General features: G+C 48.9%; 1 protein-coding gene across 2 annotated transcripts; it reads left to right on the forward strand.

Moving 5' to 3' along the window:
• The first annotated feature begins 15 nt into the window (after window positions 1-15).
• On the forward strand, window positions 16-25,361 carry LOC120896801. Of its 2 annotated transcripts, none has more exons than XM_040301251.1 (5): window positions 16-86; window positions 1,760-1,955; window positions 20,980-21,385; window positions 21,450-24,612; window positions 24,698-25,361. In XM_040301251.1, exons 2-5 carry the CDS (start codon window positions 1,938-1,940, stop codon window positions 25,035-25,037), a joined length of 3,927 nt encoding a protein of 1,308 aa, XP_040157185.1. In that variant the 5' UTR covers window positions 16-86; window positions 1,760-1,937; the 3' UTR covers window positions 25,038-25,361. The 2 variants fall into 2 exon arrangements, with proteins under 2 accessions (XP_040157185.1, XP_040157186.1); XM_040301252.1 differs by lacking the exon at window positions 16-86 and adding an exon at window positions 98-191.
• The last annotated feature ends 614 nt before the right edge of the window (window positions 25,362-25,975 follow it).

The raw sequence follows: 25,975 nt of genomic DNA on the forward strand, positions 1-25,975 counted from the left end.
TTTCCCCAACCGACCGGCAGCTCAAACGATCACGGACTGTCCAGCGAGACAGACGCGCGCCAGCGTTCCTCAGTCAGCGTCGAAAGGTAGTATCGGACGTTCCGTGGGCAGGATTGTGACCATTTCACACCAATTTCGCTCGGTGGTGTATCGCGTAGAGTCGAAACGGTGCTAGTGTGGTTTTTAGCTTTGTAGGTTATCGCAACTCGCCACATTTGTTTTAACAAGCGCTCGAAATTCGTAAGGTCAGTGTTGCCGTTCGCGTGGTTCGCCAAATACGCCGAGGGCGATTCGTGACGCAGCATGATCGATTCTGCACCCAGCAGGAAAGGACAGTGTTTCCGGCGGACGGGCGGAAAGTGCGAAGTGAGAGTGAAAGTAGCGAACGAACGAAAATTCGCGTCTCGAAATCATCGAGCCTTATGAAAACAAAAAAAAAAATCAATGGCAGCAAAAACATAATACGCGAAACTTGCTCTGAAGTACCTTAAGAGTGTTCCTGTTGGTGCGTGGATATGTGATCTATCTAGTTGCTAAGAGGGAGCGAAAATTAAGACGAATTTTCCCATCATCTCATCATGACTAAATAATGCGGCTCCAAAAGGAGTTACAGTGATCTGGGAAGAAGAACGTGTTTTGTTTTTCATTGAAGCTGTCCAAAATGAGCGTAATTTCGTTTTTTGGTTGGAAACTTTTCGTTTCTTGGAACCAAACGCAGCGAACAGCAAAAGAAGCGGGTCAACAAACACATAAGTGACGTGCAAAAACTGAACAAAAAAAACTGTATATTGGAAGATTGATTGAATTTTCGGCACGCTGCGTATGATGTCTCTTTCCCCTTAACACTGTGATCCTGTTTTGCTTGATGGCGCGTTTGGCCACTGGCAGGGCATCTCGGGAGCAGTTGAGATTGTGCTAAACGAATACAAGGCGTGTGAAATTGAACGGTTGTGTCTGTGTGTGTGTGTGTGCCGTGAGAACGAGTGAAAGCCTTCGCACACAGTAAGCGACGAACTTCCGCCCCCTTGGGCATGGTTGCAGAAAAGTGTGTTTTTTTCTTCTTCTAGACATTAACTTTTGACAATTAGAAGATGGATTAGTTAGTTGAGTGAGAGGAAAAAAAGGTTTCAGTGATGAATTAGCAAGACGCTACAATACTACAACGCACAGATTTCTAACAAGAAGCTACACTACAACGAAATCTGCTTGTAGCGAATATTCGTGACATGACTAATTAGTGACATTCCGCGAGTGGATGATAATCGAATGAAATTTCATTTTCACTTACACACCTTGTATGACCATGCTTGTGCTGAATATGACCCGTTGTACCTAAAAAAAGAAGAAACAGTTCAAAATCGTGACCGAATAATCAGCGAAAGCAGTGGGTATGCTATGTGCATGTTTCAGGAAGGTGTAAAACATTCCCTAACATAGAAAAGGGAACCACACCAATGACCTCAAACACCGTGTAAATACTTATCGTTTGTGAAAAGAACATATTATATCGTCAAAAATGACGTTCAAGTCTCAGGGGCCAAACAGGAACAGAGCAAAATCAAAGCGATCATTTTCGGGAACAATTTTGCGACGAAAGACTTCAATGCGCGAAACACTTGAAACAGGAAACGAACCCGCTCAATTGTAATGTGCACGTGCGATTAGTGAATTCGTGATTGTTTTTTTTCCCTCTCTTTTTTTCTTTTGGGTGTTTCTTTTGTATTTGTTTCTAAAGTGGATGTTTACCCCCTATTTGCAGCTCCGTTTTGCAGGTTGCCGTTCGGCGTCGGGAGGAGTAACTTTCTTTTGTGTGCAGTGTTTGTTTCCGGAGGCAGCGGAGTGATCAGTTACAAAGTTCGCCAGATCTGAGTGTTTTCACTCCAAGTGTTATAGTGCATATAGACAGTCCGTGCTTGGTTGTTTAAATTCTGTCCACGATGAGGTTGTTCGTTTTGGTAAGTTCAAAACTAATTTGTAACGAATAATTAAAGCAACTGAATGTATGTGCACCATTTCGCCAAAGACTCCCTGCGCGAAGTAGCACCTGCCGAGATCTTAATCATTATATGTTTACAAAACATTTTGCATACAGTGCTGCCGCTACAAACGCACCAGCGCGCATATGTTTCCAAATCTTTGCACGTTTGCTTTACGCCCACGCCAATGCTCCGCGGCACCACCGCAACTGCCGCATCCGTTGGCCGGGAAACCGGACCGCGGGGGCATACGGAATGGGAGGGTAATTCCGTAATGGATGGATGTGCCCGCGGAATTGCCCAACCGAAGACGCACCGAGGTCGTCTGCGTTGGTGTACGCCTGGTGTTCGAATTTATAGCTTCATTACACAACCTTCTTCTGCACCTCTTGCCAGGCCCGCCTTTGGTAGTGATGAGTGATTGCCTGTGCGGGTCGCCACTTGTGGTCATTCGCTTGTGAATGAGTTGTCGCTTCTCAACACCTTTCCCGTTGGCGCAGAATATGTAACATCTGCAGCACAACGGCACTGCATTTTCCCTTCATTTGTTTGACGAACTGTCCGCCTACGTGCGGCGGCACTTTAGATTTCGGCCCGGAGTGTGGAAGGAAAGTGACATCAGTTTCACTTTCGTTTAGGGTGATTTTTGTTTTCTTGCTGAACTGGTTAATTTCATGTTTAGAGCTTAAATATAAATAAATAAAAATATACTAATTAATTAAGTTTAACATGTAGAAATACTGAATGTATTATTAAAATGGCATAATATTACTTTTGAAAGTTTCGAAGTGTATCCATCATGAAGATGAATGGAATGTCCCTACCGATCACCAATGAGCTCCTTTGTGTGAATCACTTCACCCAGCCGATCTGAAACGCTTGATTGATCGGTATTTATATTTTCTTTGTGTTGTTTCAAAAATTTGAAAAAATTGAGTTGAGAAAAGGAACAAGTCGACCGCTATTTCAAAAGGTCTTTTTTTTTTTAAGAAATTATACTTTCTTCCCCAAAGCGAGCCACTGCCTACGAAATGTGTACAGATTTATGTACTACCACTCCACCGCCTTTGCCGGACGGAAATCGAGCGCCCGAACACCTTTAGCAGGATGTAAAAAGGGCGTTTGCATCTGTCTGTGTTTGTGTTTGTGGGGGGCAAACTAGGGGGCAAGAAACACTTTCCAGATCAACTAAATGGGTGTGCACGGGTGGACACGCTGGATTGATGAAAAGGGTAGTAAAGTAATTACGACAGCCACAACGAGAAATTCAAGTTTTGCATCCCCACACACACACACGGGCGGCTGTGTGCGTATCACCGGTCATCCGTTATGTGGGACTGTGGGGATTTCTTTCACTTTCAATCAACGCACACTACGCACCGCACGATGTATTATGCACTTGAAATCGAGTTGTGGTGTAATTTGTAAAAAAAAGTGGAACAAAACTCGTTTCTTATCGCAATAATATTGAACAATTTATTTGAAAAGCTGTTCTCTTCGGAAGACTTCAATGATAGCAGAACACGAACCCTCTTCGATTGGGAAACAATATTTTGAAAATTTATTCCATAACCACTTAAAACAAGTGTTGTTTCAAAATTAATAAAACAAATAATAACAATCAGAAGCAGCATACATTGATGCTGCGCCACTAATTTTTGAAACGATAACATCAAATTCCAATGCCAATCATTACACTAACAAGTTGTCTCTATCAAGTGACAATTATAAAGAAATGTAATTCATAACATCACTTTATGCGTCATCGCTGCGTACCGATTTAGTCGCCTACTTCACACAATCGGATTACGCACCGCCGCAGGGCCAACGGACAGACCATCGCGCGCCCAGGGGACAAGTTTGTTTGGGGTGAAGAGGCGAAATTTAGAAAGTATTTCACCATCGGAATCTGCAGTCACCTGTCGCGTCGGTTCATCCTCCGACCGGCAGCAGGCACCGGCAGCCGTGAGAGAAATCTTACCATGACCTCAGCATCCGTCCGCCACACGGTCTCGGTCGTGGCCGGTGTCGGCATTCGGGGCGGAGGAGTGGTTGGTGGTGGTGGTGCCCAAAACGCTGATTTATTTATTTATTTACATTTTTCCCCGCGCTATCTTTCTCGGCGCTTTTTTAACGACAACAACAAGAGGAGACAGAAAAAAAGAGTGCGTCTCCTCTTCATCTCCCAATAGTCTTCGATGGGAAGTCAATTGTGTCTCGTTTTCGCTTCTCGGGCAGCAGTGGTCCGATTGTTTCACCAGGTTGCCTGGTTCAAAGTGAGGTTTACTTTTGGGTCGGGGAATGGGGGAAGCAAACCGGAGCTTCTCCTTCGCTTTCTGATCGGCAAAGCGCGTCTGTCAACTGCGTGCCATCGTGTGCGGTCAGGTGTTTGTCTCACGCACCCCTCCCCGACCGGCTGGAATTAGGGTCTTTAGGGGAGGAGAAATTAACACACTGCTTTTATGCGGCACGGAATACTGGATGATGCGGGAGAGAGAGTGCTAGAGGGGAAGCAAAAATGAAGTCGTTAAATCAATATTTACCTACACCACGCGTCAATGTTGGCCACTTTGCCAGCCGGGGACAGGCTTATCGATATCATCGGGCAGGCAGGGAGAGTTGAAGATGGGACAAAGCGCTGATTTCTTTTCGAAACCATTCCCACCGTGTACCGTATCGGCTCCAAACCTCTGGGTGAGTTTCACTTTTTTCAAGTCCTTCCGAGATGTGCTTTTTGCCGTCTCTTGCTGTGCGCTTCGTTTCGCCACCAATTTGTCATCGGCAAAATTCCGAAATTCAGCATCGCTGTGCTGTGCTGAATGCGATACAAAAGGGAATCTCTTCCACTAGTTTCCATTTTCGCTGATAGCATTCCACATTCCACCATTACCTTGGCATTGCGGTACCCTTGGCAGAGGAGATGTAACAACGCAACGAACTTCCGGGCTAGATTGCATCCCGCACAAAACCCAAACTCACAAAACATCAACAACAACAATACGCGGGCAAAGATCTCACGGGGAAATGAAAGAAAAGCTGTGCTCTCGGTGCGGCGCGGGTGGGCAATGCTGAAAGTAAACAGCATGTAGTGCATGATACAAACCTATCTTGAGATGATGCTGCTGTGATTCCATTGGCGAGTGGTACATGCATTCGTACTCTCTGTACCCCGTTCCCGTAAGGTTAGGTTTAGATAAGCGCAGAAAAGGGAGCAAACGCCGCATCCGTTGTTGTGGCTGGTTTTGCAATTACTGGAGGGCTCTCCGGTAACGTAATGCCCGATTATGCCGCTAAAGGTTCGCTGTTGGGTAGGATGATGTCGAGCGGAATTAGAGCAGCGGGTTTCGGGTGGGTGCTGCTTAATGTAATGAGTAGTGTTTGCCACTCGAAGAAGGAACCCCACTCGTGTGAGTTCACATAATAACGTTTGACATTTGGAGGCGGCGGAAAGGGTAGTCGTCATCTGCACGCGACTAAGGCAGATCGGTTGGCAAGCGTGTTTGCAAACCATTCCATGTTGTGTACTTAAACAAATATTAGTAACTCAACATTATTGCAACTTGTTGAGATAATCTGTCTCAAACAACTTATTGACTAGTTTCGTTCTGCCGTATCGAAGCGCGACATAGAGAAACCAACAAATTAAACGTTTATTAGTTGTGCATTCAGCCCGCTCGTGCATATCGCTCTCTTATTTTCTTTGCTCTCTCCTTACCTTAAAAAATGATGCCACTGGAAGGTAGCAATCGGTAGGAAAACCCACCATCACACATTGCAACACCACATGCCATCGCTCTTCTTTTGCAAAAGCACTTGGGGCCAACGCGGGCTAGATAAGGAGAGCAATAAAATAGGCGTCGGTGTTGATTTACATAATTTCCATTTTCCGCACGGCTTTTTGCTGTTGCTGCTTCTTCTCTTTGCTCCGACAATTCGGAAGATTCATTTTTCCCATGCTCGTGCTGCCATGCTGCTGCTGCTGCAATGGTTTCCATTCGTGCCACCTGCCCAGCCGCCAGTTTGCCATTCCACGGCCCACGTGTACAAGTTGTGTACAGCGGTTTGCTTCCGCTTTTCTCCGGTGCCGGTGCCAATAAGCTTACCGTTATCAGCTGCGGTTTTTTTTCTGTTATGCCATTGATAGTTTGGGCTTGTGTGGGAGTGTTTGGGTGTGTGTTTTTGTTTGTTAAATGTACAATTGAATGAAGGAATTTGACGGTGAAGTTGCTGTTTGGCTTTTCCAAGATATTTGCAATATTTTTGCAAGGAAAACAGATATTCCTTTAATGGTTTAAATATTTTTCAATGATCATGAGTTTCATTTGATCTTTCATTTAGCAATTGATGATCTTTGTTTTGAAAAATGAATGCTTCGTTGAAAGGGATTTGCCATAATCCTTTCCGTGTGTGTGTTGCATAATGTTTCACATATCCTCCCTAGTGGACCTTCTTTATGCGCGCGCGTTGCACCGTCACTTCGATTCGATCCGGCCCATGAACCCATGCTCGATCGTAAAGTGTAGCGGAAATAAAGCCTTCAACGGCAACTCAGACCCACCCCGACCCAGTGGAGCCTCCTCTCGCAATAAATTCAATTAGCCAAATCGTCGTTGCGCAATGAACCGCGAAGAATCACCCGCACAAGGGAAAAAAAGGCACGATAAAGCCCGGCCCAGTACCACCGCTCCACTGCCCCCTCCCTCCCTTGATTTACCGGTATCGAAAGGTACATTAGTGTAGCGCAAATGGTCCTTGGACAATCATTCCCCATTTCCCTGTTTCTGAGCTACTAAACCGTGGGGGTTGCATCTTTGTCCGGCTGCCTGCACTGCAGAGCACCGGGCCAGGAAGCGATCCGCGCGATGAAAGTGGCCCCAAAGATTAGGCGAGAATTGAGGAGGGGTACGGGATCGGATCGAAAATAGATTCCCCCGTGGTGTACGGCGTGTACGCCGCACCTTCGCCTGACCTTTGACCGTTATCGATTGGAACGGGGCGTTGGAGCAGACCCTCCGGGGGATTCGAGTTGGAGTTTTTTTTCTTACTCAGAAACTCTGCGTCGTGACCAGCATGAAAGGCTCGGTCGCCAACAAAGTAACGGACACCAGAAATCGGATTGCCATTCTCCCTGTGCGAGGCTCACTTTCGGCCAACGATCCGGGGAGAAACGAATCGCACAAAGTGAGCGTGGACGAGTTGATGATTGGATCCGCTAATTGGCGGTCAATAGCGAAGGATGAAAATGAGAAGCTGTTTTTTTTCTGCACGGCAGGAGCTCACTCATCCCCCGTGCCCCATGCCCTCTCAACACAGAACAAACAAAGGGTGCAACCTGTCCCCCTGGTGCCACGCCATTCCATCTGCCCCCGGTGAGAAAATTAATCGCATAAAATCGCAAATTCGTGTCCGACGGGCGGGGGTGGTTTGCTGCAGCGAATCGTAGATGAATGTTTGCAGCCCTCGGAACAGGGGCAGAGGGAATATATTAGCCTAGCACGCCTGGGGGAGCATTGGCAAGATGTTGGGTGACCGTTTTCGAATATTGGAGCTGCTTGGGCCGTGAAATGTACAATCAATTTGCTCGATCACTACAGCATTCTGGTTTTTTTTGCAATGCGAGGAAATTAACGGGAGAAGCTTTGTAGCTCTCGGGTACAGCAGCTCAATCCAGGGGAAAGGGTAAAAGTAAATGTTGTGAAGGAACTATTGCCTTCTACAAAGGAGCCTTTTACATTTGTCGCTTTGTGCAAAGGATTTGGCTGTATAGGGGAATTAAAATTGTTATGCAAAGTAACTCATATATAAAGAGGGGAAAAAGCTGCTTCAATATTTTAATCCCCTTAGCATAATCATCGTCTGTAAAGGATCGTCGATTGAAAGGAAACACATTTTATTAGTTTTTTGTAATCTTTTTGGTTAAGTTTTGATTAAGCGTGTTAGATTCCAACTGTAACAAATACTGTACATTCATTCAACATAATATTCCAACTGTATCTACATGCTCTGTACTTTTCACACACAATCACTGCAAATTTCCTTCCATTTCCTTCATCACGCTCACACTCATCAGCGCGTTTTCCCGCCATGCCATGTCAGTAAACAGTTTATCGATAAATGTCTGTTTGCTGTCGGTTGCTGGGCCCCGTCCGGCCGGGTGATTAATGTGCATGCTCATGTAATCTGCCTCCCCCACTGTCCCAACCTCCCAGGGTTTCACTCCCGGCCCGCATCGATCATCTCACTCCTTGGTCCCTCTCGCTCGCAAGGGATAATTTACCGCATCCGATTGAAAAACGATCCGCACCGTCTAAACTATCGCTACCTACCACCCGAGGCACGGGATCGACTGTCCGTCTTTATCATCCCACTTGCGGAAAACACTTTCATTTTCTTCTCTCGCCGTGATGGGAACAGGCCAGCAACATTGTGTCTGCGTCAGTGCTCTCTCTCTCTGTCTCTCTCTCCTGTTCGATTACCTTGCTTGCCGTGAGTTTATGATGAAATAATAACATGCCATGGGCTCTGCGACAAGTGATCAGCGTGCGCGCACTTCGGAGCTTCGAGCATGCTTTGGCACGCGCGGGTTCGCCTGCCTGTCTGCCTGGCTGCCCGTCTGCCCTCGCTCGTGCCTCACAATCGAACTCGATCAAACCACTGCAATGGGTGCTATTTTCGACGATTGATTGGATTGGATGGGGCTTCCCTTTTCCCCGGCCACCTAAGTGGTACAATTTTGCTCCACTAATCGTGATCGGGATCGGTAAACTGCGATCGCAATCGTCATCGTTGGTAGCTTTATTTAGATTCGAAATTTGGCTACCGCGGTTTTTTGGTGCGCGGCCTTCGAATTTGGCATAATGGATGTCTCGACCGAAAGCGAGCCAATTTTCATTTCACCCTAAACCGCAACGCTACCTGCCTGCTTGTCAGTCGTAGCAATTCCGGTCCTCCACTTCATAGCCGTCCCGAACACACAATGTAAATGAATTGCTTAAGTGAATTTTCGAACTTCGAAGCCGCAGTGTCATTAAACCCGATAAGGCGGCACTTTCACTTCGCGCGCTAGTCGTCGCTAATTAGATTGTCACCCGAGCAAGGGGGAGGAGGATGTGCACAATCGGGTGGCGGTAAAGGTAAATCACAGCCACAGGAAAGCCAATGCAAATCACCACTTAAAACAGTCGATTAAACTAAACCCATCCCCGACAAAACCAACCGGCTACACAAAAGAATACAACGAGCGGGCAAGCGACGAACCGTCGCATCAAGACCGCCCGTTGGCTTTTTTTATGTGTCTGTGTGTGTGTGTGTCGGACTGGCTGAAGATCTCATTTTCATTTCATTTTATTCCTGCAACTTCCTTCGCTGACCGTTGTTTTTTCCCCCTCTTTTGGGTAGTGCAAGCCATGTCTGCCTGCCCTATTTGCCTTGTGGGACGGAAGTAAGTGTTTGACGGTGCTGCCGAGGTCAATGGAATCGTTTGCTCTCGTTGTCGAAGCCGAAGCGAATTGCCAGACAGAACCGCTCAGGTCATTGGCATCGGGAGCAGCAGGGTCAGGAAGAGCAGCAGAAGAATTTTCGGAGGAAGAGCTTGAATCCGGAGCACCGGTGAGCCCTACCGCTGGACGGATGCTGGCACAAGATTTATTACTTTATAGACGCACACACACACACACCCATCACATGGACCACATGCGGACCGGTACACGGGTTAGCTTCTAATCGGTTTTATTTTTTCGGTCACCGAAGGAGCAGCAGAATGAAAAGAGGGGGGAAAGTACAGTTCACGAAACATGAAACACTACTATACTTTTGTGGCTGTGTGTTTAGATGTTCCCAGGCCTCCTCTTCCGTTCCTAATGAGATTAAACGCCGTTGCCGCGGATGCAGCGGATTTGTTCTTTCGCCTCTCCAGCGATCCCGTGGCGGCTCGGGATAAATGCGAAGCTGCGATGAGCTTATTATACGGTTGCAGTTTGTTGAAATGATCAGCTCTTGCTTGTGGTGCGTAATAACTCACTTAAACGCAAACGTGTACCCTCTGCACAGCTGGTGAGGAATGGTTTAATTTTTTGGACACAGAGAAAAGCGCCAGTTTCACTTTCCTTTACGGCAGAGGACGAACGAAAGAAGCGAGAGAATAATCATATAGATGTAATCTTGTGTGAGAATCGTGTGCAATGTTGGTTATCTGGTTCGCTTTTCCGACACTCAACTTACACACACACACACACACCGGAATTGGCGTCAAGGATCGTTTCACCAGTCACCGCTGTCACCGCTGGTGCAATTGCAGCAAAAACCCCTCCCAGCTTATCACTTTCCATCTTGCGCAAAAGGGCCACGATCAATCTCAACGTTGGCGGCAACTAACATAACCAACACACACACTCATCATAATCAACTGCACGATCGTGAACCGGTGTGTCGGAAAGCGCATTGTTTGCTTCGATCGTTTTTCCTCCCGGGCGGGACGGATCAAGTGACGGGGCCACGATGACAGATATGGACGCGCCGCCCCATTGCCGTCCGGGCTGATGAGGTGACATTTGGAGGTCGTGACATTCGGGAGGAGAAGGTTCCTGCCGGGTCGGGGCTTCCGAACCACGATCGTGACGACGGTGGTGGTGGTGGTGGTGGTGTTGTGTGTTTTTGTCTGAGTGAGATGCTCTCTTCGCGCTCTTGTGATTCCGGCTTAACACGTGGGCCGCTATGCTGCGTCGTGTTCAAGTTGCAGGAAGGTCGTTGCTCTCGTTTCCTATCGAACGCGTTTTGGGCGGTGCATGAAAGGAGGTGTTGGTGTGTGTGTTTGGATGAAGTTGTTTCCTCTACGACTGAGCTATGTGCAACATAAGCTTGAAAATTAATGTATTCGAATCAAGCTTTTGGTTATGGCAAATTTTACATTTTGTATTTACAAGGTTTTTCAGGGGTTCTCATTGCTGTGGGACTCTTTCTTAATTCTGTAAGTGGAAATGAACTTGATAGGATGGGAATCGGACTATATGACACCCTTTTTCGACAGGCCCATAGGGAATTCTTATTAGATTTGTCCAAAAAAGATGCTGATAAAGTCCAATTCCATTCAAAGTTCTTTTCCTGTAAGAAAGAGTCATGAACGTATCCTACAAGTATGAGAACCTCTAAAACGTTGCAGCTGTTAATGAGGCTAAAGTAATTAAATAGTGAAGCATCCGATTAAAGCTTAATTTTTAACCATACAACAGTAACAATTTTTATTATTTCACTCATTTTAAAAACACAATTTGTTACTAAATACATTTCAAATATAAACTATATTAAACTTAGCATTTTTCACCAAAACTGCGTCATTAAAATCATCATCATTAAGAAATAGGTTCACTTTCAATTAAGGGACTTTAAAATGAGATGGTAATTAAGATAGTAATACAAAAGAGTCTGTGCAATTGAGGCTCACCTGTTCTCATACTTTAATACCAACCGTAGTGTTGTCCTCTTCAATTCCTTCGTCTGCGAAGGGGGGGGGGGGGGGGTTCGTCACCGAAAGAGGCATTCAAATTTCCCAGCCTCTTTTAATGAAAGGAAAGCAATGTGCCGATACGCTGGGGACAGTTTTATCTACTACCATGAAAACTGAGACTCAAAGGCGGGGACAATCACACTTATCGTCGATCTCAAATGCAGTTCGAGTGGCCACCCAAAAGATGCACCATCCCAACAACACCACAACAATCCATGCTTAGTGACCTCATCAAGCAGCATTAATGTCATTACATACGGTGCCACGAAACTCGCTCGAATGCGGAGGGGAAGGAAAGAATTTAAGCCAGATAAAGTGGCGCACCCCATGAAGGAGGATGTGATGGTGCCTCGCGGGTCTTCGACCAAAGGGACCCTATTAACCACGGCGCGCAGGTTTGTCGCCCGTCCACTGTCACACGAGAGCATTAGGGCACTCTCTCCGCCTAAAGAAAAGACGATGAAAACGATAATGACTACAAAGTACGATATTAATAAATTAAGCAGTCCAGCTGAAGACGCTATCTCGCACGAGATTGGGTGTGTGCGTGTGTTGTGGCCTTAAAATTCAGTACTCAAGCACACACAAAACAAAAAAACGAAAACCAAGAAGGAAGATGCAGCAACACCCCCCGTCGGGTGGCTTTATTTCGGGGGTAACGAAGTTAAAATACGACACCGCTCGAAGGCACACGTCGCTAGAGCAGAGCGGTCGTCTGTTTTTACTTTCTTCTGGAGCTCTTCGCTTCTTGTGGTCTAGCTCAAGCACACACAAAGGTGGTGAAAAATAAAACGCTCGTTTATCTTTTGCTCTAGCTCGGCCAGGTTTCCTTACTCACGCCGTCGAAGATAGGGGAAGAACGAGGGCCGTATTGCCCCCTTTGCCAATTTGGATGGGATCTACAGGAGGTCATCCATTTCATCTGCTGTCCCCTAGCTTTTTAGAGTCATTGCTGGATAGCTCCTCGATTACAATCTCGGGAATGTGTGGTCACCGCACAATGGCTGGGAGAGGTGGCGTTTGTCGTACGCGACCGAGTCGAAAGGGAAGACCAACGGGGAAAAGTTTCCTTTCATTTGCATGCTAATAGACTGCCACTAGGGCCCCGGGATAGCCAGACCACTGCGATCGGACCACTGCGGGACATATTTCACGTGCTCGTCCCCTTTTTATGTCCGGCCGTACAGCGAGCCACTTTCTCAGCCGCTCAGCCGCTCAATGATGGATGCGTTACGCAAGCGCGCGGCGATGCAATTGCTTCTGGCCCGGTGCAACTTGCAAACATTCCTGCTCGGTTTGCTCGCATCCTTGAACGAAAGGAGAAAGGTTCAACCCGCAATACCGGTACTGGGGGTAAGGTCTTCGGTACGTACGTGGATTGGGCTGTTGAATGGCAAACACTTCCCTAACCACACCGGTTGAGTCCCACCTTCTTCCTCTGTGTAGGGTGTTGCAGCATGCATCACTTCCCTTTTTCAGGGTTGGCCGGCTGCGTCCGCCGCCGTTTGAAGATGGGTTTCGCTCCTTCTGCTTCCTGCCCCTACCCCTCCGCTAGTTGACGCTTCACGCCAAAGGACAACATTCCGAACCGCGCTTCGGGGGAACGCACGCCGAACGAAAGTGTAAGTGTCTTTCACCGAAGCTGCGCGCGCGTCATCGTCCAACGGTGACTTTCAGACTTTCAAGCATGCAATCGCAACAACACACACCAAACGAGTTCGACTGGTTGTGTCGAGGGTTGTGTTTTGCTTCTTTATCAGTGTGTCGCCGTCTTACGCTGCTGCCTCTTACGACGGAATACTTCCCTCCGTAAAATCGGAAGGAATCTTCGATCCTGGGGCGAGTCGAGCTATCTCGGATTTCAATCCGATTCCGATCGGCGATCCTCTACATTGGATTTCATTCGCTAGTTCTTCGTTTTTCTTCTTTTTTTTTGCCCAACGTGACGATTGCAGAGAAGCGTTTGGCGATGGTCGGAAGCATGAACTTTCTTCGCAATGGGATGATAAAATACGGCGTCGTATTGTGTCGGTTGGGGCCCAAGTTCCGGACCGCATGGTTCACCACACCCAGGACGCTTCCCTTTTTGAATGTGCCCACCTACCGCCGATCAAACGATTCGCTTAACCTTCATTTTCGCCCCAAACCCAACCCGTTCTACGGGTACGGGAAGGTGTGTGAGAGAGAGAGAGGTTCGTCGCTTCGGCGGTGAAGTCTTTCGTTTTTTCAAACCAAAACCGGACCCCGGGGTCCGGTTTCGGCGCGCTGTGTGTCGTGTACGGGAGTCATATGATATGGCAAAGGAAAGTGTACTGCCTGCGGGCGTGATGTGTCCGCGAGTGTGTCCGTGTGCGTCTGTTTGCCTTTTCCACGGTTTTATTCACCCTTCAGCGCACCACTATGCTGGATAATGCCGCGTCAGCAAAGAGAGTGTGTGTGTGTGTGTGTGTGTGTGTTGGTTGTAATGATTGCGGTGCTGCAATCAAAGGTTACAGCCAATGTGCGAAGCATCGTCGATAAAACGAGGGAAAGGAAGCACACAACTGGGGTGGAGGGAGGGAAAAGGGAAAAAAAATAAACTACAAAATCTATGTGATGCGCACACCGGGCTCTGATATGGTGTGCATTTTAATTGAACGCGCGCGCGCGCTCGTTACCACATCCGCGATGTCCGTGTCCTTTCGGTTAATTCGGATTATTTATGCACACACTCGCACACACACACACTCACACGTAAATAACGTTTTACCAAACACAGTGTGCCTTTTTTGCGTAACAGAGTGTGCGCGATCGCGGGGATGTATCGATCGGTTAAACATCAGGTAAAAGACTCACGTTGTGCACCCTTCCAACGACACACAGTCTGCCTTTCACTTCGACCGGTGATGAATATTTGCCCATCATAACGACAGTGGTTGATAAAAAAATAGCAATAAAAACACCTGCTGCCTTGGAGAATCTTCAATAAGCACACCTGTAATACGTAATACGTTCGATCCGCAATGGGATGATTTAATAGGGGACAAGGTTTTTGAAGACGTTATACTTTTGTCAGCTGGGATTTTGTACCGACATTTTCCCGTGTCACAGGGGAACTGAGTTGAAATTGAAAGTGTGTTGTTCAATTTACAGGAACATGAGATTGTGCTGATGAAGTTGTCCTAAACAACGAGACGAGTCGAGGAAAAAAGAGAGAAAAGAAGCGGACCTAAAACATAAATTCCATCATTTTGCCTTATCGGGACTGGTGCCGATGGTGCTCCAAAAATGGTCATCAAACAACGAACCGATGCTAATTTTATTATGCTACCCTCTTTGGCTTCCCAATCTTCCCCCCCCCCCCCCCTTCCAACTTGTACAGATTTACAGTCGCCCAGGAATGTTCCACCGTGGGCTAGTTGGGTGGCTAGCTGGGCGGCACGATAAAATAGCTTTGATAACGCTCTCCCTCCGCTGTATCCGATTCCCTAAAAACAGCTTTTTTGTTGTTGGTTGGACTTCCTACAGCCTTGCCACCTTGGGGTTCCTCGCTTCAAGGAACTTTCCCTTTATTTTGCGAGATAACGATGCCCCCCGTACTCCTCGGCGCTCCCCGGGCCACCGATCCCCGAAGTGTAGTAGCGACGAGGAGGTCCCACACACGTTAAACCGCGAAATAGATCCGGAACGGTCTCACCCTCCCGGAATGCGACCCGTGCTGATTAGCTTTTCCACTCTGTGCCCAACACACACACACATTTGGTCGAACGGGGTAGTAAAATTCAAATCAGATGGACTTGCTTTATGAACCGCGGGAGCGTGAGCGCGCGCGCGCGCTTTCCGCCGCGTTACAGGGTTCGTGTTACCGTTCCGGGAGGACACGGAAATACACGGCCGAGTCGTCGTTTGTTTCGTGTGTGTATCTCGTTCCTGCCCCTTTGTGACACACACACACACACACAGAGACCGTCCCGCTGACCGTGATTTGGTGTGTCGTTCGGGAAAAGGGAGGATAAATAAGTGAAAGTTTTACGGGACGCGGGACGCGCTTTGTTTCGTTTCGTTGCTTCTATTGGCGGAGGAAGATCCAACAGCCGGGCATCGGGTGACACAGTCAAATTGAACACCGTGTTAGCCACTGGGTAGGGTGGGAACGGGTGGAAGCATTTTCGTTCCCTTTCGTACACCGAAGCGGCGAGAGTGCTAGCGAACGTTTTTACGATTCCATCGTATCGAATGATGATCGACCGGGTTCGTCGTCTCCGGTTTTGGCTCCGGTGCGTTAATCCAACTCACCGTGGTTCTCACGTGGTGTTGTTTTTTTCAAACATTTTTTGCTCCTCCACCCTCCACCTCCCCTGTATCTTGACAGCTTGAACCGAATCACGTTATCCACCGAAAAAAGAAAGAAAAACAAAAAACACGTGTCGATTGATTGGCGATAAAGTGACACATTACGATCGTCGTGAAAATCCCAACGCGCAAAGGGATGAAGGTTTTCAACGAAAATGCTCCCTAATGTGACAAGCTTTCTGGTGATGGGATTATGTTTTGAAGGGAGAAATCTAATTAAAAAAAAAACGGGAAGGGGGCCTTCAGCCTTCAATCATTCACCACCGTTCGCTTCCTGCTCGTTCCGATGAACTGTTGTGGCTGGCCGTTTCGATGGAAAAACTATCAAAAGCGTCCCGCGTGTTAATTATGTTGTTACAGTAAGGCGAAGAGTGTAGGCATTGTAGCTATCTTTGGGAAGATTTAAGACACACAGACACACATAGAGCACTAATGCTCGGTTTGGTCCGGTAGGCGTAGTACGTAACAATTTGCGAATCGCTTAAATTGATGGATGGAACCACCGGACTCATCAATGCACCATCGGCGGTTGAGGCACGTTTCGTACCCAAGGCAAAGGGCTAGTGGGTCAGTAATGTACGGCGGTTTGTGTGTGTGTGAAGCTGTGTGCTCAAAGCACAAACTTTAAGCATTACTTAACATCACTTTCCATTTGTATCGGCCGCCTGCCGCCACAATCTCTCTGCGGATTAGGGGCAAAAAAAAAAGGCTTACTGCAGGCCTGCTCCATCGCTCTACGTGCGGATAAATATTGATGGATGGAAGCGGCCAAACTTCAATTGCGATTTACCGAAAGCAGCCCTGGGTGCACCTGTGCCGTGCTGTGTTTGCTGTACGCGGCCAGAGAGCTTTTCCTTCGTTTACAACCTCCGCTTTATGATGGTGCCCGAGCAAAAAAGGCTGATCCTCCCGTGCCTTTGCGATAATCTTTGCGATTCAACGCTTATCGCGACTTCGTTGTGCTTCGTTTAATTCCGCATGATGATGGATGGTGTGTTTTTTCAGTATACTGGCGAATACAGGTACACCGGTGGCGCTGGTTGCACTTTTTTGCGTAACGATTGTTTCATTTGTATGTCGTATTACAGTTTGTAATTTGGGAAGGTTAACTTATCCATCATGACGATGACTTAAGTCTATTGGATGGGTGTACTGCATTGAGGTTTTGTTTTAATTTCATTTAATTTGAAAAATAAATAATTACGAATGGTTGAAGACATCTACCGAACAATCAATAATAAAAGGGCTTTTTGATTGTAAAAATTGATGTTTTTGAACTAAAGTACAATAAGTTAAGTCTGTAATTTCGTTTGAAGAAAAAAAGTATACAAAATTGTGTTTTTCTAACAACATTCTTCAGATAATGTTTCATCTTTCAGTTTGCTTCAAAAAGCTGTATCAAATTAGAGTTAGCTAAGGATAGATACTTAGAATAGAGCTAAGAAGACATTTTAATTGGCATTGTAACACTTCCAAGAGACAGATCCCACTCTTTACGATCCCCTTCATTTGTAGGACCATTTTATTGACTTAACGGTCAACGGCAATCTTCTACACGAGATTACACGGAACCGATGCGTTTCGATTGACACCGAAATGGCTCGACTTCCCCGCTCTTCGACAGTAAAGACGGTGCTTAGAATGCTTTGACGGCATTTGACATCAACTTAGTAAAATTAAGAGAGTTATTAAAGCTAGAGGGAAGAAGGTTCATTTTAACAACCCATTTGAAGGGCGGTACAAACAAATAAGACATAATGATTGCGCAACAATCAAACCTATCGGATGGGGATCCACCGTGTCCTAAAAGTAGCAACACAATTGACACATTCCCGATGCATTTGTTGTGTGCGGTGTGTGCGCGGATGGGTGAAAGTGAAAGGAACACATTGGAACCGTTTGATCGGTGCGACGACACCGACGAAATCCTACCAATTTCATGAGGTTTAGCCGATGTTCTCGGTTCATTAAAATTCTATAAATTTTATGGTACGGCACTGTTTCGGGTGGGGAAGAACGGGATTTACCCTTGTTGAACCACCAAACAGAGAGAGGGATCGTTCTTGTCGGCTGTAATTAAATCAACACCGCAGCACAGTGTCGTTCGAGTAGTTTGCCGAAAGCATAAATCTCCAGATTAGGCTCCATGTGCGGTAAAGAAACACGTTTGCTGCCATCCGACATCGGAGCCAACCAGTACACGTTAGCGTCGCTTGTAACGATGCATGATTGTACAACGAAGTCGCGTGGCCTTGTCGCTGGAAGGAGGGAAGGCGAAAAGCTACACCCAAGTGACTGTCACTGAATTTTAGAAGGGGTGTACGAGAGGAAAAAAAACAAAATCAAGCAATATAATAAGCCAACACACAAAACACCTCTCAAATGAAGACGACGACTTTCTCTTTCGGCACCCCGTCTATTCGTTCCGGTGGGATTTAAAAAAAATTCGTTCAACCCGTTGCTCCGATCGGCGGCTTCTGGCAGTGTGAGGACACGGGGGGATGGCTACCAGAAGTTGAACCTGCTGCTGCTGCTGCTGCTGCTGAAAGCCATCCCCTGATTTATTGTCCGCATGATGTAAAAACGTTGTGTCCAGAATGTGTTGTACGAATATTGGGTACGATGGTGCAGGGCCGAGGAAATAAATCGATTCCCCAGCCCGAACGAAGGCGAGAAGATCGTGTGACCCGGGAAACCCTGGCATCCAATCAAACGACCGTGTGGTGTGGTCTACGATCTGTACGTTCTGTTGAGCAGTTTTATGATCTCGTGCTGTGATAGCAGCGGCAGAAGCGTGTAGCGAACGATTGGGGCGATGGCGATGACTCCCGAATGAAGGCAATTTTTGGGGTGAGCATCGCCGTGTCATTGCTTTGTCTCGTCGAGCGTAGCTATCTTTAATCGCTCAACGCTCGCTTGGGGGATGAAAATTGAGTCATGTGTGATTAACGATCGCTTCTTGCACCGGTTGATCGCTGGTGGATAAACTTTGTATTGTGGTGATGAGTTTGGAATTCCCTTGGGTCCTTTGTGTTGCTTTATGTTTTGTCAATGTTTAGATTATTAAGATCAAAACTTCATATTTGTCTCTTTTAAACCTGCATATCTTCTGTGTGATAGTTAAACACTTCCTACACTCTACCAGCTGCATTGCATAACCGTATTTATTGACAGTCTGGGCCACGTTTGCAACATTGTTGTAGCCAGCAGCAACAGCAGCGTTAAAACATCTTCCCATCATTTAAATAGCACACAGCCACACATCCTCAACACAACCGCGGGTGATTAATTAGTTGTTGAACAACGGCACGTCACAGCGTGGCCAAAATAAAGCGTGACCAACGAGCTAAACGGTCCGGCCCTGCAATATTCATGGCGCGAGGTGCTAGTGGGTGAAGCTCATTTGAAAATCATAACAAGTTGTAAAATCATCCATTTCGGTAAAGTGATGGTGGCCACTAGGTTCGGTAGCTACCTTCCCCCCCAAAAAAAAACGGAGCTCCCTCGATGGATTGTCCGGGTGAAAGATCACCCATCTGCAGCTCATCGCATCGCATCGTGGTCACGGTTTGTCAGAGCGTGATCATGACGATCTGGTTTTGCTTGCCGAATGCTAAAATGCACGGATGGACGTGTGGGAAATATTCAAATATGAAGAGGATAGTATTTTTGAGTGTTTTACTTTTTTGTTTACAGACAGGAAACAGCCTCAAGAGGGTATGCATTGAAGGGTTTTATGCAAGCAGGGAACCTTTAGTGGCGCTGTAATTACAACAAGGGAAGAGTATAGAAATTAAATCTATCAGCTTCATAACTTACAAACACTGTTAAACGCACACTTGGCATCTGGTCGAGCCTGGAGGCTGGCTGGTGGAAAATTGTGAACCCAAAACATGTACCCTCGCAGCTCAAACAATTCGCCATTGAAGGGTTACGTTAAGCATGCTGTATAATTATCCATTACCGAACTGCTATCTTATCCTTTAAGCGCAATGCGAGTATCGCATCTCCAGTGTACGCCTGATGAACCTGTGATGCGCATACGATGCTCACCATTGCTCAAACCGCCATCTAGATACCACGTTGCCTGGCATTGCGCAGGGCGGCACCACATGCTCCATTGCGGCCACTGTACACAAAAGCATCATCACCACCGAAACGGTTGAAAAGATTCCAATCGGACAATGCCGAGTGGAGGGAGCGCTTTTGTGAGTCACCGTTGGTTGCAAAGGTTCACCACCACACAGGCGCTCCACCGCCACCCGAAGGCTCATCATCATTGCGATCGTTTAAAAAATTTAACTCATTTTTAATTGGACATTATTGTCGTCATCTGTGGCCACGGCAAAAAGCGCTGCAAAGGAAAGCAATCGGTACCGGGCACCCGTTCGAGGTGGCGCCCTGGATGGTGAAGGAAGCTGGCTCCACCCGGTCCCGAAATGATTAATGGCTGCAGCAAGGGGCGTGAAATGGAAAGTGAACAGAACACCACACGCGTACCAACCGGGCGCATCTTCTCCCGGTGAGACCCGGCGCGAGAACGCAAGATCGTGCACTGATACGGATCGATGCTATTACGTTACAGCGTACAGATTAGTGAAGAAGATACCGGTTGGGATTGCTTCCTACCATCAGCCAGGTGTTTTTGAAAGCATGTGAAAAAGTACGTTACCTCCTCCACCGCCACCGGCGTGATGCATGTTCTGTTCTGCTGGATGAAGCGAAAGTGAAAGTCATCCGATAACAGGGCGCAGGCCCGAAGGCATTTGACGTGTGAGAAAATAATTCCACTTATCGTCTCCAGTCACTGGCCGGTTGGGGATTACGAAGCGATATTGTTGATTTTAAGCCACAGAGTGCTTGGATTCTTGGGATGACGCTGAATGAAGTTTGATTGATGTAAAGACAAAATATTGGAATAGGAGTCGGGAGTTGTTGCTTCATTTTAAAATAAAAAAATGTACAACAATTAATTGTCTCGTTGCGGACATGACTACATTGAGATGCTTTAAGCCATCTCACTGCTCGTTGGTTTTAATTATTCCTTTAATTGTACTCCAATTACATAAATTCCTCTGCAATCGTTGCTCCAGTGCACAAGAATGCATTAAACGTAGCAGAAATTGCTCTCACTAATCGCTTTCACCATTTTCCTTCCCTATCCTGCAGGCGGTCGCCACCCTGGTGGTCCTCCATGGGTACGTGGAGTGTAAGAATGCAACGGCGAGCCCCACCGGCACAACAAAGGCGAAACCAACGACGGCTACGAAATCGGCCGCAACGTCGGCCACCACGCCAGCGACGACGAAACAGTCCACCGAACCGAAGCAACCGGGCAGCGATCGGGAGGCGCGCGGCAAGCGCACGCTCGAGTTCGGCAACTTCGGCAACGGCAACGGCTACAACTACTACCAGACCGTACCGGCGCACACGGCCCAGCGCCGCGTGTCGCACGCGTACCAAGACCCGGGCCAGTACAACCACTACCAGAGCAACTACATCCAGCCGCAGCAGTACTCGTTCCAGCACCAGCACTCCGGATCGGCACTCTCCGGATCCGCTGGGGGTTTTCAAGGTAAGATGAGTGCTTTTTCTAGCTGTCTTTGAATTGAGTAATATATTGTGCTCTGTTTTTGCAGGATTTGAAGGAGACAGTAGCAACAGCATCGGCAGCTTCCAGTCGCTGCCACCGGTAGTGCATCCGCACTACATCGAGCCGCCGGAGCCGATCATCGAGATTATCATCAAGGAGAGCAACGATTCGCTGCCACTCGACGCCCAAACCATCCTGCCGCAGCAGAAGCGCAAGAAGGAGGAGGTGCAGGTGTTCTACGTGAAGTACCACAAGGACGAGAAGAACGGGCAGCTCGTGCTGGACGATCCGCTGCCGGCCATCAAGCCCATCCCGGACGAGAGCGAGGAGGAGGAGGATCCGTCCCAGGAGCCGATCATCGTAACGCCCAGCCCACCGCTCAAGACGACGACGCTGCGGGCGGTGATCAACCCGGACTCGGAGAAGTACCACAGCAACAGTGGCATTCGCATCTCGTTCGGCGTGGAGGACAAGCACCAGTCGGGCCATCAGGTGTCCGAGTCGGAGAGTGAGTCGGTGGCGCAGCCGATCGTTGCGCTGCCCCAGCACGCGGTCGATCAGCGCTCCAAGTCGGACGTGTTCTTCCAGCAGCACCAGCAGTTTGTGCAGCAGCAGCACGATCGTTCGGTGCGGCAGCACTATCAGGCGCAGCCACCGGTACAGCAACATCAGCCACCACCGCAGCCGCAGCAGCAGCAGCAGCAGCAGTTCCATCATCAGTATAATGTGCAGGCTCAGCAACATCAGTATCATCACCAAGCGCCACCACCACCGCAAGCTCAGCCACTTGTGCAGCAGCATCAGGAGGCGCAAAACTTTGGACAGCAGCGATTTGCGCCGGCCCCTCCGCAGCAGTACCGTGCTCAGCCACCGCCACCACCGCCGCCCCAACCGCAGCCACAGTTCCAGCAGCATCAGCAGCAGCATCAGCAGCACTACCAGCATCAGCACTACCAGCCTCAACCGCAGCCGCAGCCGCAGCCACCGCGTGTTGTGTACCAGCAGGCTCAGCCTCAGCCACAGCCACAGCCACAGCCACAGCCACAGCCACAGCAGCAGCAACAGTTCCAGTACCGTGGACAGTACACGCAACCCCAGCCGCAACAGCCACAACCGCAGTACTTCACGCAGCAGGCGCCAGTGCCTCAACCACGTCCGCAGCAGGTTCGTTTCCCGGCCCCACAGCAGCAACAGCCGCAGCCGCAGCCGAATTATTATCAGCCCCAGCCGCAACCGCAACAGCCGCAGTTCCAGCGCCAAGAGTACCAGCAGCCGAAACCGATCCCAATTCCGCTGCACAACATCAACCAGCAGCCACCGCTAAGACAGCAGTATCAGCCGCAGCAACAGCAGCCACAGCAGCCGGCCCAACAGCCACCGAAGCCGCAGTTTAACCAGCCGTTCAACAACTTCTACAAACAGCAGCCTCAGGTACAGCAGCAGCAGCAGCAGCAGCAGCAGCAGCAACAGTTCCGTAAACCTGTACCACCGCCACCGTCCAGCCTGCAGCAGCCACCGTTCCTGGCGGCGCGTCCACCACAGCCACCCCAAACGCCCACCTTCCAGCAGCAGAACGAACGACCCAACTACTACGATGTGCCCCGCCCCGTACAGGGTGGACTGGTGCAGCAGGCCGCACCGAACCTGGGTCCCACCCGCGCACCGGAACAGCCGAAGGGCTCATCCCTCTCCAGCCTTACCAACAACGAGCATCTGGCAAACCTGAAGCACGTCCTGCCGGCCGGTGGCGAACTGGTACCGTCCGTATCGAAGTACGAAAAGCACATCACGGAAACGGTCAACGGACCGGCCGCAACTTCGCAGCGTCTCTCCGCCGACACGGGCAACCGGCCTCCGTTCTACAACATTCAGCCATCGCAGGAGCTCATTAGCCACTCGATCGAACCCACGATCGAGACGATTCAGAACAAAAACATTGGCCCGCTAGCCTCCAACATTGGGCCGCTGCCGACGCCCCAGAAGTACGTCAACCAGCAGGCAGCGCAGATCATTCCGAACTCCGAGCCCCTGAACTACCGCGTGGATCCTCGCTTTAATGCCAACTTCAACGCGGTGGCGGCACAGGGCAGCAGCACACCGTCCACCGTGGGCACGACCCGTACCACCTACTCGCCGACGTTCTCCACGACTCCGCGCACAACCGTCAATCGCTACACGGCGCCACCGACACCGACGACGACCGCCTACCGCACGACGACCACCACGGCCGCACCGCCAACGACCACCACTCTCTCGCCTGCCGAGGAGGCGGCAGTGGAGCAGAAGAAGCAGAAGGCACTGTTCGAGCTGCCCGCCGAGGTGCCGGACGATCTGCGCGAGCAGCTCCTGTCGTCGGGCATTCTCGAGAACGCCGACATCAGCGTGCTGGACTACGATAAGATCGGCGAGACGGCGCTGGAGAATCTGCCGCCGGAGCATCTGGCCAACTTCTTCAACGCGGGCGGCGGTTCGCAGCTGGCCGGGTCGAGCAATGTGCTGTCGGTGGTGAAACCGAACGGTGACAAGCTGGCGGAGAAGTTCATCACGAAGAACTACGACGTGAAGGATAAGCGGGACGAGCGCGATCGGTACGAAATTGCACAGCAGGGACAGGAGGGCGCGGTGCAGCAGGCGGAGGAAGATCAGCCAACGATCGTGACGATGCCGGAGCGGCAGAACGTTGATCTGAAGGTGGTGCGGTTTGATTCGACCAATCAGCGCAACGTGACGGATCGCTACATTAAGCAGGACTCGACCATTCTGCCGTCGGTCGATGTGACCGGGGAGGATGAGTCGGGTGCGGCGGATCAGGTGTTTAATCGCTATCTGCCGCTGAAGATCAATGGTGCCCAGTTCCCGATACCCGATGTGGCGGAGCTGCGCGGTCGTAAGATTGCGAGCGTGGTTGTGCTGGCGCCGGTAGATAGTGGAGCGTCGTCGACGGCGAGCAAGAGTGGGGAGAGCGACGAGGGCAGCAGCACGGGCGGGTTTCTGATCAATGCCGAGGAGGATGCGGCCGAGCAGGAGCAGCAGCAGCAGTCGCGGTTCGAGCGCGATGTGCTGCTCGACTCGAAGAAGATCAAGTTCATTGCGGGCGAAGCGCTGAAGCAGCTGATCAAGAAGCCGTCGAGGGAGAACTTCCGCCGGTGGTTGGACCGCGAGGGCAAGACGGACGTCGATCTGCAGAGCGTGGTGCTGCTGGTGACGAGGTAAGTTACCTCGGAGGGGTTGAAATATCTTTTTAAAAACTACAATTTTAAAATTCTTTTTGTTTTTGTTTCGAATTTTCAAAAGGAACGATTACGACGAGCAGGAAATCTTCATGTACGACATCGCGACCAAGGGCGTGACACATCTGAGCGGTGAGCTGTCGGCCGCCTTCGTCCAGGTAGCGGAGGAGAACGCCAAAACGCAAAACTTTGACGAGGTCCCGATCGTGGACAGTGGAATTGTCGAGCAGATGGAAACGAAGTCATCGGTGGAGAATAGTTCCGACTATGGTTCGTACGCACTGACCTCGTCCGAGGAGCAGGACGATCAGGCCCAAGCGTCGGAGCGGAAAGCGATCTACGTCTATCCGGAAAACTACCGAGGGTTGGAGGTCAACTCCGGCTACAGTAACATTAAGAAGTAAGAACTCGCCTCCCGCCCGTGTGTGTGTGTGAACCCGTGAAATACCCTTTTCTTTCCCGTTGTGCTGGAAGGAAGAAAGTTCAAACAACTGCGCTAGCTAGGTGACTCCTTACCCCAGAGATGGAGTGAAACGAACTGCCGGTATAAGAGTATAAGAAGAGCCTGTGTTTGACGCTGCGTAATAAGTTAGATTCAGGCTCGATCGATGGATTTCTTCGGCAGTGGTAGCGTTTGGTAGAAGATGACCGTAAGGCAGAGCATGCATTAAGAAATACTCGTTTAGAGAAAGCAGTCAAAATGCTTGAATTGCGAACCCGAGAGAGAGATGGATGAGGATGTTGAGGCACGCAACAGTGTGTTCCTTCTCCAGAACGAGAAAGAGGCCAGCAATGAACCAATATGTAGGGGGCGCTTTCGTTCACAAACTGTAAATAGTATGCACCGTCGGAGAGATGTATGCGGGAAACCTGTACACTCCCGACCAATTAGGTAGGACAATTGATGTACTTTAATGAAAACACAAACGTAAATCGAATCCAGATTTTTCCAAGTTGCCAGAATTCGTTCGATCGCGATCGATACGATCGCTGGGGTGAGTGTGCCGTTCTTCAACGACTCAGCCACTCAGCCTCCTCGATCGATCGATTGCAATCGAAGAACTTTTGCGAGAAGAATGTCGTACTAGCCTAGCTATATATACCTACAGTAGAGAGCCGTAACGGAGAGAGAGGACCGATAATGTTAGGTATTTTTTTGTTTTGTTTCCTATTTGTCTGACGCTCGGTAGGATCTTTTGTTTTTAAAGTTGTGTGTGTTTTGTTTTAAATTTGTGCAATACACATATTGCATCCCATCCGTTTGGCAGTTAAAGTTTTTAAGTAACAAAATTATAGGGGAGCGCTGCAGAAAAAAATTGTGCCCCTTTGCGATCCCGATTGT

Source organism: Anopheles arabiensis, chromosome 2 (assembly GCF_016920715.1).
Source record: "Anopheles arabiensis isolate DONGOLA chromosome 2, AaraD3, whole genome shotgun sequence".
NCBI lineage: Eukaryota > Metazoa > Arthropoda > Insecta > Diptera > Culicidae > Anopheles > Anopheles arabiensis.

What these genes read in the sequence shown, in the direction of transcription:
- LOC120896801 (XM_040301251.1), top strand. An exon ending in ATCCGCTGGGGGTTTTCAAG is followed by an intron (nt 21,386 to 21,449) that starts GTAAGATGAGTG and finishes CTGTTTTTGCAG; the next exon opens with GATTTGAAGGAGACAGTAGC. An exon ending in GTGGTGCTGCTGGTGACGAG is followed by an intron (nt 24,613 to 24,697) that starts GTAAGTTACCTC and finishes AATTTTCAAAAG; the next exon opens with GAACGATTACGACGAGCAGG.